General features: G+C 48.5%; 1 protein-coding gene and 1 pseudogene across 8 annotated transcripts in view; both read left to right on the forward strand.

The window, feature by feature from the left end:
- Positions 1-5777, forward strand: part of ANKS1A (ankyrin repeat and sterile alpha motif domain containing 1A) — a 194033-nt gene extending 188256 nt beyond the window's left edge. For 5 of the 8 annotated variants that reach the window (XM_007972855.3, XM_007972858.3, XM_007972859.3 and 2 more), the window contains 2 exons: positions 200-370; positions 1385-5777. In XM_007972855.3, coding sequence (XP_007971046.3) covers positions 200-370; positions 1385-1504 — 291 coding nt within the window. In that variant the 3' untranslated portion in view covers positions 1505-5777. The remainder of the gene's footprint in view (positions 1-199; positions 371-1384) is intronic. The other 3 variants (XM_007972861.3, XM_007972857.3, XM_073005928.1) reach the window with 1 other exon arrangement.
- Positions 5778-9503: 3726 nt separating this feature from the next.
- On the forward strand, positions 9504-11202 carry LOC103221625 (omega-amidase NIT2 pseudogene; annotated as a pseudogene).
- The last annotated feature ends 2717 nt before the right edge of the window (positions 11203-13919 follow it).

A 13919-nucleotide genomic window follows, 5' to 3' on the forward strand; every position in this document is an offset into this window, starting at 1 on the left:
CAGTTTTTGCATTTGCCTGGTGTTTCTATCCCATGAAATCCTGCAGAAGGAAACAGTGTGTTATGCTCAAATTGTGTCTTTTCAAAACCAGTGTTCTCTTCTTACCTCAGATGCTGCCTGTGTGCTCAGGGTGGGGGTGAGGACAAGGGTGAAGCGGCTCCTGAACCAGGCGCTTAAGTGGTGATCTGCTTCCTCCCAGAACCTGACCTACGAGATCATCCTGACGCTGGGGCAGGCCTTTGAGGTGGCCTATCAGTTGGCCCTGCAGGCCCAGAAGTCCAGGGCAATGGGCGCCTCTGCAGCTGAGATGATTGAAACAAAATCTTCCAAACCGGTGCCTAAGCCTCGGGTCGGCGTGAGGAAATCCGCAGTACGTGGGCCCCGCTGGACAAGATCCCCCCGTCCCTGGCCCCGGGGATTCAAGGGCTCGGGGTGGCCAGCACGAGGAGGGTCTTCTGGCACTTCCAGAAAGCTGGCCCCCCAGGGAAATGACCCTCTTAATTGTCTCCCACCCCTGCCAGGTCTCACCCTGGAAAGGCAACAGCTCCTCTGGCCTGGGCGGGCCTCTGGTGCTCCCACTGCCCTCCCTCGCCGGGCTCCCCCAAGGGCAAGGCCATCAAGGGGCTGCAGAGAGCGGCCCGCAGGCAGCCCCCAGTAACTGCGCCATCCCTGTGTCTGTGTCTGCTTTGCTCTGCACCCCAGGTGCCGCTGCCCCCCGACAGTCGCTGTTGTTACTGTCACAGCTGCACCACCCACCGTCCTTCCTACCTACCGCTGCCGTCTGTTAGTCCTGGAGTCAAGGTCTTTACGCCTCCTGCTGTCTTGTGTGTCAGTCTCCCCGAAGTGACTGTGAGCGCTCTTAGCCTCTGGTGGTCTCTCCCTCTGCCGTTGTGACATTCTTTCCCCTCTTCCTGAGATGCCCTCTGCCTGTCCTGTGTGTGCTTCAGCCCTCTTTGTTTTTCTGTTGTGTGTCCTCTCTCCAGAGGTCTGGGGTGACTGCTGTGGTCTTGCCTTGGGGTGAGCTCTCTGGCCCTACCAGAGAGACCTGAGGCTTGACATTTCCAAGCCCCATATCCCTTTCCTGCCCAGTGTGAGCGGGTTTGGGGCTTAGAGCAGGAGACCTGGGTAGGACAGGGATCCTTTAACTGAGCAATCCCGAGAAATCCTGGGGAGAGGTTGTGCCTGGAGGTGGCCCTCGCCACGATGCTCCGGGAGGGTGTCCCTCCTCCGCCCGCCCCCAGGGGCCTGCTCTTTGACTGAGGAGAATAAGGGCTACCGCTCCCAGCACAGGGGCCACAGCCCAGCCTGGGGGTGGGAGGGGCCTGCTGCCTTCAGCCCTGGTACAGAGCTCCCTCTGACTCTTGACTGCTTTCTTGTTTGGCAGCTGGAACCACCCGATATGGACCAAGATGCCCAATCCCATGCCAGTGTCTCCTGGGTTGTGGACCCCAAACCAGACTCTAAGCGGAGCCTCAGCACCAAGTATGAGACCACTATCTTCTAAAACAACCCACTCCCTGTCTCCACTAGTCTCACTGTGCCTTTGCCATCCGATCTTTCTGCTGTCCTCAACTCTCTCCTTCCAGCTGCTGATGCCAAGGCCCCAACTGCACTGGGACCTGCTCCTCCTGGGCGGGCGGCAGCGTAGACGCTGTACACTTGCAGCTCTCGTACCTACCACCACCGAACACTGTGAATTCTCCCCCTTGGGCTGAGGACAGCTTGAGGGGGTGAGTTGCCTCTGAGGTGGGCACCAAGAGGGCTCAGGGGTTCTGTTGCACCCCAGAAGCCTCCACGGGCAGGCACTGTGAACCCCGACGGGCAGGGCAGTCTCCAGAGAATCCCAATGGCACTGATAGCTCCCTGGGGTTGGGCTGGGCTCTGTGTGGCTCCCTCCTCCTGTCTGCTGTACTGAGCCACAGCTGGGCACCATTGCCAAGAGCTAGCTGACTATTCTCACCTCTCCTGAAACAACCAACCACTGTGACCACCCGGTGCCAGAGTCCCCAGCACTCTGCTCACAGCCGGCCTGCAGCCCCAGCCCACTGTCCTCCGCTCCTCTGCGGAGCTGGCCTCACTCTCATGGCTGCGCCCTTGTGAGACCTTGAGCTCAGTGATGTGGCTGGACCAGGGATAGACTGCTTTCTGTGAGGGCCCAAGATACACGCCAGGCCCTTGGGTCTGTGCTGACTATCCCGCTTGGGGCTCTGGGTATCTGAACACTCACAGGCTGGCTCACACAGCAGGTGTCTCAGTCCTGATGGGCCTTCCCCTCCAAGGAGGGGGGTGGCATGTGTGTGGACAGCCCCTCTATCTTCACCACGGAGTCTCAAGGCCTGGCAGCCTTGGGCCTGGCTCTGGAGTCTAGCTCACTGAGGAGGAAAGCCTTCTGTAGAACCAACGAGGAGGCGGCCTGTGCCCTGCACACACGGCGCACCTTCTTCCCTCACAGAACAGAGCTGCTGGAGGACAGGGACCTGGACCAAGTGGCCTCCATTGTCCTCTGGGAGCTTTCTGACATTCTTCACGGTGGGGGATCACAGATAGCGCCGTCCAGCGCGCCCCTGAACACCTCCCTCAGCCTCCTGACTCCTCTGAGAGGAGAGGCCGTTCCCTCACAGCAGCTCAGCAGTTAGGATGGTGGAGCTGTCTTTGAAGAGGCCCCCGTTCTCCAGTGTGGGCAGATCAGTTTGGATGGCAGGAGACAGGAAGGCAGCCGTGCACACAGAGCAGGGTCCACTAGGAAAGCCAGTCGGCCAGGGCAGTCCAAACCCAAGTCGATAAACCGGGTGGGTCCTGCGCACCCCCCCATCCTTGTGCCTTCCTGAGCAAAGTTGCTGAGCCAGAGGCGGCGGGGGCTGCGGGCTGTGGGTGCTCAAAGCAGGCGTGGAGGGTGCCCAGGGGAGGCTGTGAGGGATCTTCTGTCCTGCTGTGTTTCCTTTCCGTTTCCTCCACCGTCCGCAGGCCCCACTGGTTAACCCTTTCCTCCCCCCATTGTTTGCTTCTGCCAAGCTGAGCCACTGAGGAACCACACTGTGCTGCGGAAACATAGACGTGGGGGCATAGGCTCCCACAGCCATCACCGCCGCCGCCTCACCTGCAGCTTTGAAGACCCAGGCCTCACCTCCACCTGCAGGACCTCCTCTTGGCCACTTGGCCTGGGCCTGCCACCACCACGTCTTGCAGAACGAGCCCTGCCTTGGCTGTGGAGAAGCACTCCAGGCCGCTAGCAGATGGGACTGGCATTCCAGAGGGTCAAGAAGTGACTTGTTCAGAACACATTGTTTTTAACAGAAACAAAATCTTTTTATAAAGTGAACTTTTAACACTTGGCTCAAACCTCTAGGTCATACTGCCAATCTTTAGACAAATGGCCATGGGGCAGAGGACAGGGGAGCTGAGGTTGGTTCGGAGGCCAGCCTGCACAGCCTCTGTCCTCAGGATGGGACCTGGGTGCAGCTCAGCAGGTCTGAAGAGGTGGTGGTGGCCTGTGGGTGAGGGGAACGGAGCAGGCTCGGGTAGAAGTGAGTACGGTGCGTCTGCTTTTCAAACCTGACCATGTCAGCTGCTGCTCTTTATGAACTGCCCAATTTCCTGTCCCCTTCAGGGGCCGGACACAGGCTTCTTGTAAGAACACAGCCCTAGAGCCACCTGAGCAACTCAAAGGTTTCCGGTCCATTTCTGGGGTTCCCGATGGGAAGGTACAGTGGCCAAATGAAGATAAGTGTGCAGTTTCTAGTGCTGGGAAGTCTTAGCCAGCACCAGAGCGCCAGGCCTCTCCCTGGCCTCTTACCCGTCAGTGACCGGAGCACTGCCCTGGGCTGGCCGGCGCTGTACTGCCTGCATTGTGTCAGAGAACAGGAAACGCAGCTTTGGGGCGTTAATGTTTGCAGTAGGTCAGCTAAGGTTGCTAATTTGTGATTTGTCTAATCAGCCTGTGTGATTGGGGCTCATTTTGATTCTCTGAATTATTGGTTTGACAGTTACACTCTCGGCAGCTGGGCTCATCCCCGGCCCCTGGTGTGGAAAAGGCTAAATAAGGTGACAGTGCATCATCAATGCTCCCCCGCGTGGCCTTTGGGGCAGGCTGGCGTCCTAGTGCGCCTCTGCTTCTTAAGCTTTCCCACTGCTCACTTTGCTTTTAAAAGTAACTTGGGTTGCAGTCTTTCCTCTGGACTAGAGTAGAAATGCAGGGGAAACTGCTGTGGATTTGAGAGGCAAAGTTGGCTCAGCTGTGTGCCCAGTTCCTCCTGTGGGCACTTTAGCAGGCTCTGAGCTTTCCTGGCATAGGTCAATCTGGTCCCAGGATGAATAGTCCAGGCTTCAGCAACACTCCTCTTTCCCCGCAAAGGCTGTAAATTTAAATTCTTCGTGGGTGTGTATGTGCAGGGAGTACTGTTAGGCACATTCTAAACCCATGTGGTTGGCCAGAAATCAGAAGTGGGGCTGTGTCTCTGGCTGGCTAGAGGCCAGGCCTTGTGGGTTTCTATCTGCTAAGTGCCCAGCAGGTTGGGGCCTGGGACCCAGCTCCCTCTGCGGCAGAGGCGGGCCCCCCTCCACTTCTTGGTACTAAACGAAGACCTCGACACCTTGCAGTTTCACTTCATTTCCTGCTCCTTTCAGGGCCTGTGAGGATTCCCATGAGCCAACGCTGTACAGTACTAGGCCCCGACTTTCTTCCCAGAGTTGACCAGGAACCCTAAAGCATCCAGAGTAGACTGCGCTGCTGCTGCGCACATGCTGGTGCCCGTCTTCGTCCTGAGGGGCCAGGCCATGTCTAAGTGGGCCTCTGTTGGGGGCGGCAGGTCCGAAAGAAACTGCAGACACTACGATGCACTCCTCAAGCTGTCTTTTGTGCTTAGATCATCCATAGGTGTTTCTTCTGCTTGAAGCTGCTATATTGTCTTTATTTATTCAGGGTATTTTCAAATTGGAAGCCTTGGCTAGTCTGCTGTGGCCCTGGGTTCTGTTTAGAGATTGGTTTATTTCTGAATATTCAAGAAAGGAAAATGACTGGGCCTTTCTTTTCTTCTCCTCTGGGGCAGGTAGTCTCCCTTTCCTAGAAAGGTTATTGTAACTTTAAGGACAGGCTTCAGGTGGGAAGGCCCCTACTTTTGCACTTCTCCAAGTGCGGGTCACACCAGGGGCAGACCCTGTCGCTGCGTTTCTGAACTGTGAAGGAGCCTATTAGGGTGGGAGACTTCAGATGGGCTCAGTACCTGTTCCAGCCACAGGCTTCTTGTCCACCTCTTCTTCCCTGTCCACCAGCTGCTCAGTGCATAAGGCCTTCCCGACAGGCACTGCGTGTGCAGTGCTCCGTGTCCCTCCTGGGCCCTCCAGCTTCAGACACTAATGGGAGTTCCCGAGACGCTCAGGTTGGAGCAGGCAGCAGGCAGAGACATTAGAAAGCCAGTCTGAATGGGGGCTGTCTGTGAGATGCCCAGGCCAGCTCACAAGTATTGTTGCTCATGGTGTGGCAATGGACTGAACTGTAATAAAAAATGTTATTTAATCTTTGTCTCTGTATTTTGATACTTGAATGACTTCCCCTTTTGTTTTACTGTACATAAAATTGTTAATCTGTCTGATTTTGTCTGAATTACAAACATTTTGAGGTACCAAACATAACCAATCTGTGCAACAACATAGACTGACCTCACTACCCAAGAGAGTGTAAATATTCCTGGGCTTCCAGCTTTGGTTTTGTTATTTTCATAACTGTACAACTTAGAACAGACTGAATTAATAAATGAGAAGCGACATGAACGCAGCCTTAATTCTGAGTCTTTGAATTGGAAAGCGTCTTGATGGTTTTCTGGCAGAGGCGTGGGCACAGGCGAGATGCAGGCTCAGGGTCAGTGAGTCGCGTCCTATGCTGTTTGGCTTTCTGTCTCGCACTCTCTAACTGTTACAGCTGCCCTGTGAGGTGCAAGGGCCCCATGATTCACCTCCCCTCCTTAGGAGCATCGTGCTGTGAACACCAAGCCAGGGCCGCATCCTGGTTACTGCTGCAGCTGCATCTCTTCTGCATCCTGGTCTGGGCTTGTCCACCCACAGACATGAGTCGAACATCTGCCTCCCGGGCAGCCTGGGGGATCTAGAGCTGTGAAAGAAATTGGTCTCCTTTCAGGAACTTGCTTGGATTGCAGTGGTTAAGTTTTAGACATAAACAACTAGCTACCAGCCCGAAGCCGTGCTGTGGTTGGGATGCAGAGGGCAAAGTGTTCCCAGAGGGCTGGTGGCAGGGAGAGGAAGGGGCGGGGTGCTGAGCTGTATTTAAAGGGGAGAATTTGGGAAGGTACAAGCGGTCATAGCAGCCCCTTCACTGATGGAGCACCTATGTTCCAGCTCTGCTAGCTTCCCAGGCAACCATCTCATTAGCCCCCCTCCTTTCCAGACAGGTGTTGTCACCTCTATTCATAAAGCAGGGCCCAGGGCCAGCGGGAGGGACCTTAAGCCCCATCTGGTCCAGTGGCTCCAGCTGCCAGAGCCCCTATTCCTAGGCCTGCTTCAACCCCAGCTGCCTAGCACTGAACGCTTTTATTCCTGAGTTTCTGTGGACTCTTCCATTTCTTAAAAGGGCCTTAAAAAAGAAAATCACTTATCTAGTTCAATACCCAGTTTTATTTGTAAAGAAAACAAGGTCAAGACTAGGAAAATGATTTTCTTCTAGCCAGCCTGCCAGCAGATGGCAGAGAGAGCGCCAAATCCCAGGTTGTTACTCCCAGTTAGAGCTTTGTAGGCCACACTGCATTGAATTGGGAAAGTCCACTGAGGCCCGGTCAGGGAAGGGCTCACATTCCAGAGGGGTTCTTCATCCCCACATCCCTTGGCTCCCTGGCTATGGTGCTCTTTCCTAAGCAGAAGAAACCTGACAGCCAGAAGAGAAAGGTCGGGTCATAACTAGTGTCATCAGGGCACCAGGACATATCGCTGCTATCATCATCCCTTCTGGGGCCGCCTTACACATTCTGCCTGCCTCTGTGTGAGGCAGAATCCCCGGCCTCTTCCACTCACTCCTTTCTCCTCCTCCAAGGGCTCATTTCTGTCATACTCCTCCACGTCGTCATGAGCCTCCCCTTCACAGATGCTCAGGCTCCTAGGCAGCTGGGCTGTTACTACTGAAAATTGGGATAGATCAACCCTCAGCAATGACCAGGCCATAGAGGAGGAAGAACTTTCAAGCTGGAGCACTTTCCAAGGCAGCTCAAAACACCCTCTAGTCAGCCATGGCCACCCCTGGCTTCCTGAACCCAGAGGGTATCCAAGTCCCACAAATAGGGACAGGCTGACCATCTAGTGTGTCCTGCAGTTCAGCCTGGGGCTCACACTGCACCCACTGTCATCAACTAACAACGAGGAAAGCTCAAGGCTGACCCCTGCCTTCCTCCGTGCGGCCTCCAGGACTTTGAGGCCACTTTTTTCAGGACTCAGCTGTTAGGAACGCTATTATAAACAACCATTTACCAAACAGAATTTTCCTAACACCGTAAAATATTTATTACTCAGTAAATGGAGCTGGGACAATTGGGTAGCCAAGAGGGAGGGAGTGCAGGGAGATTCCTGTTCCAACTTACGCCAGAATAAATTCCAGATGGCTCACATATTTAAATGTAAAAAAATAAATAAAACCTTAAAGCTAGAAGAAAATGGGAGGTTTTTTTTTTTTTTTTTAAATATATAAGCTTGGTTTGAGAAAGGCCTTTCCAAACATGTTATAAAACCCTGAATCCATTTTTTAAAAAGGATTAATATATTTGAGTCTCTAAAAACCAAACATTTCTGCATAGCAAAATGCACCCTTAAGAAAAAGAAACAATTGAAAGCAACGTGTGCACCACATGTAACACGGACACCTTGACAACAGCTACCAAAAGTAAACTAACGCCTGTGTCTCGGAAGATCAGTAGATGCTCTTTTCCCTGTTCTACCCACTAAGTACAATTAAAACCCCCCGTGGAAACACCCGTGGGCACAAAAACCTGTTCTTTCCAACCAGAGGACTAGGAAAGGGGCAGCTTAGCAAGACAGAAAATTTAGACAATAAATAACTGCTCTACTCCAGCCGAACACCACAGCAAAAATGAGGCCCCACCCAGATCAGCAGAGGCCAAGACCTCGACCCTCACACAGCTATAATGAGGTACCCAACAACCTCACCCGTGGTGTCAGAGGGGCCTGGTGAGGAGGCAGAACGCTCACCAGCACCCAGGGATTGTGCGGCTGCTCCCGCCTGGGGAGTCAGTGGAAACTACAGGGGCAGCCAGGAGTCCCATGGCACCCCAGCAGTAACAAGCAGCCTCCCACCTCAGGTATCAGTGGAGGCAGGTGGGGAAACTGGGCTTTGACCCCCAACCTGGCAGCAATATGCTATTTCCTCTTCCCTTGCTAGAGTGGTGTCAAAGTCAGCTAAAAGAGAAGGTTTAAACAAGAATGAGAAATAGAAATGTCCAAGTTTCAATAGAAAATCACTTGTCATGCCAAGATCCAGAAAAACCTCAATCTGAATTTAAAAGGCAATAATCAACAGATACCAACACTTAGCCGGATGTGGTGGCACACACCTGTAGTCCCAGCTACTCGGAAGCCTGAGGCAGGAGAAGGGCTTGAGCCTGGGAAGCGGAGGTTGCAGGGACCTGAGACTGCGCCACTGCACTCCAGCCTGGGCAACAGAGCGACACTTCATCTTAAAAAAAAAAAAAAAAAAAAAAAAAAGATATCAACACCAAGATGGCACAGATATTAGAATTATCTGAAAAATATTTTTAAAGCAGCCATGATAAGAATGTTTCAACAAATAATTATAAACACACTTGTAGAAAATGAAAAAGTCGAAAGTCTGAGCAAAGAAATAAAAGATATAAAGAACCTATTGGAAATTTTAGAACTAAAAAAATACAATAACCACAAAGCTCAGCAGATGGGCTTAAGAGTAGAGTGGATGGGAAAGGAAAGGTGCACCATAAACTGGGAAACAAAACAACAGACATTACCCAATCAGAACAACAGAGAGAAAATAGACTGAAAAAAAATGAACAGCGTCTCAGGGGTCTGTGTGACCATAACAAAAGATCTAACATTTGTGTCAACGAACAAGAAGGAAAAAGAGGGAGGCTAAGAAAATACTCGAGGCTGGGTACGGTGGCTCATGTCTGTAATCTGAACTCTTTGGAAGGCTGTAGTGGGAGAATAGATTGAGTCCAGGAGCTCAAGACCAGCCTGGGCAACATAGTGGGACCCTGTCTCTACAAAAAACTTTAAAATTAGCTGGGCATAGTGGTGTGTGCCTATAGTCCCAACTACTCTGGAGGCTGAGGTGGCAGAATTGCTTGAGCCAAGGAGGTTGAAGCTGCAATGACCTGTGATCACCCCACCGCACTCCAGCCTGGGCAACAGAGTGAGACCCCCATCTCAAAAAAAAAAAAAAAAAAAAAAAGCACTAAAAAAAATAATGCCTGAGAACTTCCAAAATTTGGCACAAACATAAATATAAACCTTCAGATTCAAGAAGGTGAGCAAATCCCAAACCAGATAAACTCTGTGAAAGTGGTTAGAATTAAAAGTCATTTCTGGAGGTGGTGCTTGTCTGAAGAGCCATGGCCACTTTCCACTTGGCCCTCATCCAGCTTCAAATTTCTTCCATCAAATCAGATAACGTCACTCGAGCTTGTAGCTTTATCCGGGAGGCAGCAACGCAAAGAGCCAAAATAGTTTCTTTGCCGGAATGCTTTAATTCTCCATATGGAACGAAATATTTTCCTGAATATGCAGAGAAAATTCCTGGTGAATCCACACAGAAGCTTTCTGAAGTAGCAAAGGAATGCAGCATATATCTCGTTGGAGGCTCTATCCCTGAAGAGGATGCTGGGAAATTATATAACGCCTCTGCTGTGTTTGGGCCTGATGGAACTTTACTAGCAAAGTACAGAAAGATCCATCTGTTGACATTGACGTTCCTGGAAAAATGACATTTCAAGAATCTAAAACGTTGAGTCCAGGTGATAGTTTCTCCACATTTGATACTCCTTACTGCAGAGTGGGTCTGGGCATCTGCTACGACATGCGGTTTGCAGAGCTCGCACAAATCTACGCACAGAGAGGCTGCCAGCTGTTGGTATATCCAGGAGCTTTTAATCTGACCACTGGACCAGCCCACTGGAGTTGCTTCAGCGAAGCCGGGCTGCTGATAATCAGGTGTATGTGGCCACAGCCTCTCCTGCCCGGGATGACAAAGCCTCCTACGTTGCCTGGGGACACAGCACCGTGGTGAACCCTTGTGGGGAGGTCCTAGCCAAAGCTGACACAGAAGAAGCAATCGTCTATTCAGACATAGACCTGAAGAAGCTGGTTGAAATACGCCAGCAAATCCCCGTTTTTAGACAGAAGCGATCAGACCTCTATGCTGTGGAGATGAAAAAGCCCTAAAGTTTATGTTTCTAATGTGTCACAGAACAGGAAGATATGATTCTACAACATAATCAACTCCTTATTAAATTCTTTCATGAAAAAAAAAAAGTCATTTCTGGCCGAGCATGGTGACTCACGCCTGTAATCCCAGCACTTTGGGAGGCTGAGGCAGGTGGATCACATGAGGCCAGGAGTTTGAGACCAGCCTGGCCAACATGATAAAACCCTGAAAAATGAGCCAGACATGGTGGTGCGTGCCTATAATCCCAGCTACTCAGGAGGCTGAGGCAGGATAATTGCTTGAACTCAGGAGGTGGAGGTTGCAGTGAGCCAAGATTTTGCCACTGCACTCCAGCCTGGGTGACAGAGGGAGACTGTCACAAAAGAAAGAGAAGAGAAGAAGAAGAGAAGACAAAAGAGAAGAGAAAAGAGAAAAGAAAAGGAAGCAACAACAAATAACAAACAAAAACAACAGTCACTCGTGTTTACAAAAAAAAAAAAAAAAAAAAAGAACTGGAGAGTTTGTTCTCATGCATAAATGTCTGGTAACAAAAACTATTCCAAAAGACCACAACCTTGTGAAAACCAGAACCTAGCACGAAGACCATCACAACCTTATACCAAAAAAACACTTCTGCAAGGACATCTGCTTAGCAACTGACTGTCCAACCCCAAACTGGCACCACCGTTGTTATTGATCCTTGTAGCCAAGGATAATTATCTCGAAACAATTATGTAATCCTCATTTTTCCTTTGAAAACCTTTGTCTTCCTTCAAATCCCTGAATATGCACATGGTTTACTATCACACATGTATTCCCATTGCAATACCTTATTACCAAATAAATATCATTTTGTTTTAGAGGGCCTCACTCTGTTTGTTATTGAGGTTGACATAAATGGTGTCAGAAGTGGGATGAGGCAAGCTCACTTCAGAAGAATCAGAGGCCCCTGAAACTGAGTGTATACTGACTGAGCCCTTTGTGCTCTCCATCTTCATGAGTTGCCTTTTCCAGCCGGGTGAATCTCCTGTAGGATTCTCAGACTCCCTCCCTTTGGTGAATTGTTTTTCACTTTATAGAGGGTTTGTTTCAGTTACAAGTCTGCCTTTAATAAAGGATATTACATCCTCCTGGGATGATAAAAGACTTTTTGTCTTTTCTGGAAAGTCCTTTCTGGGATGAGGACAAGTGTCCTTCTGGTTTGAGTGCTCTGGTTTCTAGAGAATTTATATCCTATCTGTGAGGCAAGTCTTTTCTGGAGAATTTTCTTTTGGTTCTTCCTGCCTGCCTAATTTAAGAGTGCGTTTAATCTGCACAGCTGGGTTAAAAGTATTGTGAACACTAATTTTGGTCTCATTTTGGTTCGGTTATGCGTGTCTGTAAGTGACTTGGCCCTTTTCCTTTGCTGATTTCTGGAAATCCTCCAAGAGCAAAAATAAACATTCCAAATGGCAGACACTAGTGGATGACTAATTAAAAACCATGAGGGCAGTTGCCATGATCTAAAATACCAGTCCAGACTCCTGACATTCTCTGGTGGATTTATAGGATTATCTTTGCTCTTGAGAGATTAATAAGAAATGGAATGGGACTCACAAACGCTAAGGCACGCCAGGTTTTCTGAGACTCCAGCCAGCTATATAATATGGCCTATGCTTATGCATGTTTTTTAAATGATGGGCAAATTACATGAAGGAAAATTCAGTCATTAGTCAAACTCTCTAAAAAAGAAAAAAGCACACAAACCCTCCAACTACAATGTTAACATATGGATCCTTCTAAAATCTCTACTTTGAATCTGCTAACTTTTCTGCTGGTGTTGAGATAACACTCTCTCCTAATGGCATTCCAGCCAAGATTTTTTTTTGGGGGGGGTTCCTAAAGGTCTTTCAAATTAATGGCTTTACAAATTACAACAGCTTCATAGCAGCCAACAACCTAGATACCTTTTGTAAGTGTAAATTTAGGTTTGTCTAACAACCACTTAAGGTGATAGAACAGTTAATTGAAGGATTAACAGTTTAAAAGAAAAAGAACTAGGTAAATGTTTATAAAAGTTAGGTTCTCAGGGCCAGGTTTGGTGACTCACACCTGTAATTCCAGCACTTTGGGAGGCCGAGGCAGACAGATCACTTGAGGTCAGGAGTTCGAGACCAACCTGGCAAACATGGTGAAACCCCATCTCTACTAAAAATACAGAAATTAACCAGGCATGGTGGCAGGCACCTGTAATCCCAGCTACTTGAGAAGCTGAGGCGGGAGAATCGCTTGAACCCAGGAGGCAGAGGTTACAGTGAGCCGAGATCATGCCACTGCACTCCAGACTGGGTGACAGAGCCAGACTTCGTCTCAAAAAAAAAAAAAAAAAAAAAAAAAAAGGTTGGGCTTCTAGACCAAACAGGTGACAATCATGAGCTCGGAGCAATAATATTTCTCTGTCCAGCATAAAAATTGCTTAGTCTGACACAAGGCGCCAGAAAAAAACAAAAAAGAAAACACACACACACACACACACACACACACACAGCCAAAATGCTTGCCCATCCACTGACTATTCAAGTAAACCAGACCAGCAAACAAAAGATACATTTTCTACTAATTCAAGGCCACTTGGAGACTTTGTTTTTCTTATACAATTCAGTTGGTCTTAGTTAAAATGTAAACACTGAAGTTACCCCAAACTCATTGAAACAGAAAAAAGGAAAAGGATGAAAGAGATTTTAAAAAGTTAAACTGTTTATGAAAATTTTGGTCCACAGCTTTCATTGGATTAGTTGTTGGAGCAAAATTTAGCCATGTGAACAGGTCCCATTTTGTCAGAAGTAGAAGTTGGATCCAACCATCTTTTATAGACTGGTGAGTTTGTATTACTCTCTCATGACTAAAATTGTAAAATGAAAGCTGTAAGGTTTGTGTGCATATGTAAGCATCTGGTATGTTTATGCATATGTACATGTATTATGTAATATGTTGTGTCTACATGGTAAAATCTGACATAATCAGCCAGCAACCCCTCAGGGAATTCCATTCAGATTGGCTTAGATAAATGAGCACTCATAGAAAATATATAGTAATTAACCCTCATGCCTTTTAGAAGTAAATCTTTAATAAATAAGCTGGTTTTTAAATTATTGGTAACATAAAAATAGAAATGTCTTCAAAATTGTTGGTATGCATTTTTAGCTGCATGCTGGTATCTGTTAGATATTAAACTATAAATTCATTTTAAAAACAGAATAACCTTTGTGTAACCCTTTGGTAAATAAGGCTAATTTAATATTGTTGGTTTCATAAAATCAGCTGTATCTCCTGTGTTATCAACAAAATACCCATATATTTAACTTTAAATTTCTTAGGTGAACACTTGACATTCAGAGGCTATAAAAATGGTTAACAGAGAAATAACCTGAAATGATGACAAGCTTTGTCTAATATCTCAGTTTTCACAAGTAATCTAGGTAAACTGTTAAAAATAAATATGTCATGTAAATATAAAGAGGATAAACATTTA

Source organism: Chlorocebus sabaeus, chromosome 17 (assembly GCF_047675955.1).
Source record: "Chlorocebus sabaeus isolate Y175 chromosome 17, mChlSab1.0.hap1, whole genome shotgun sequence".
In the NCBI taxonomy this organism is placed as follows: Eukaryota; Metazoa; Chordata; class Mammalia; order Primates; family Cercopithecidae; genus Chlorocebus; species Chlorocebus sabaeus.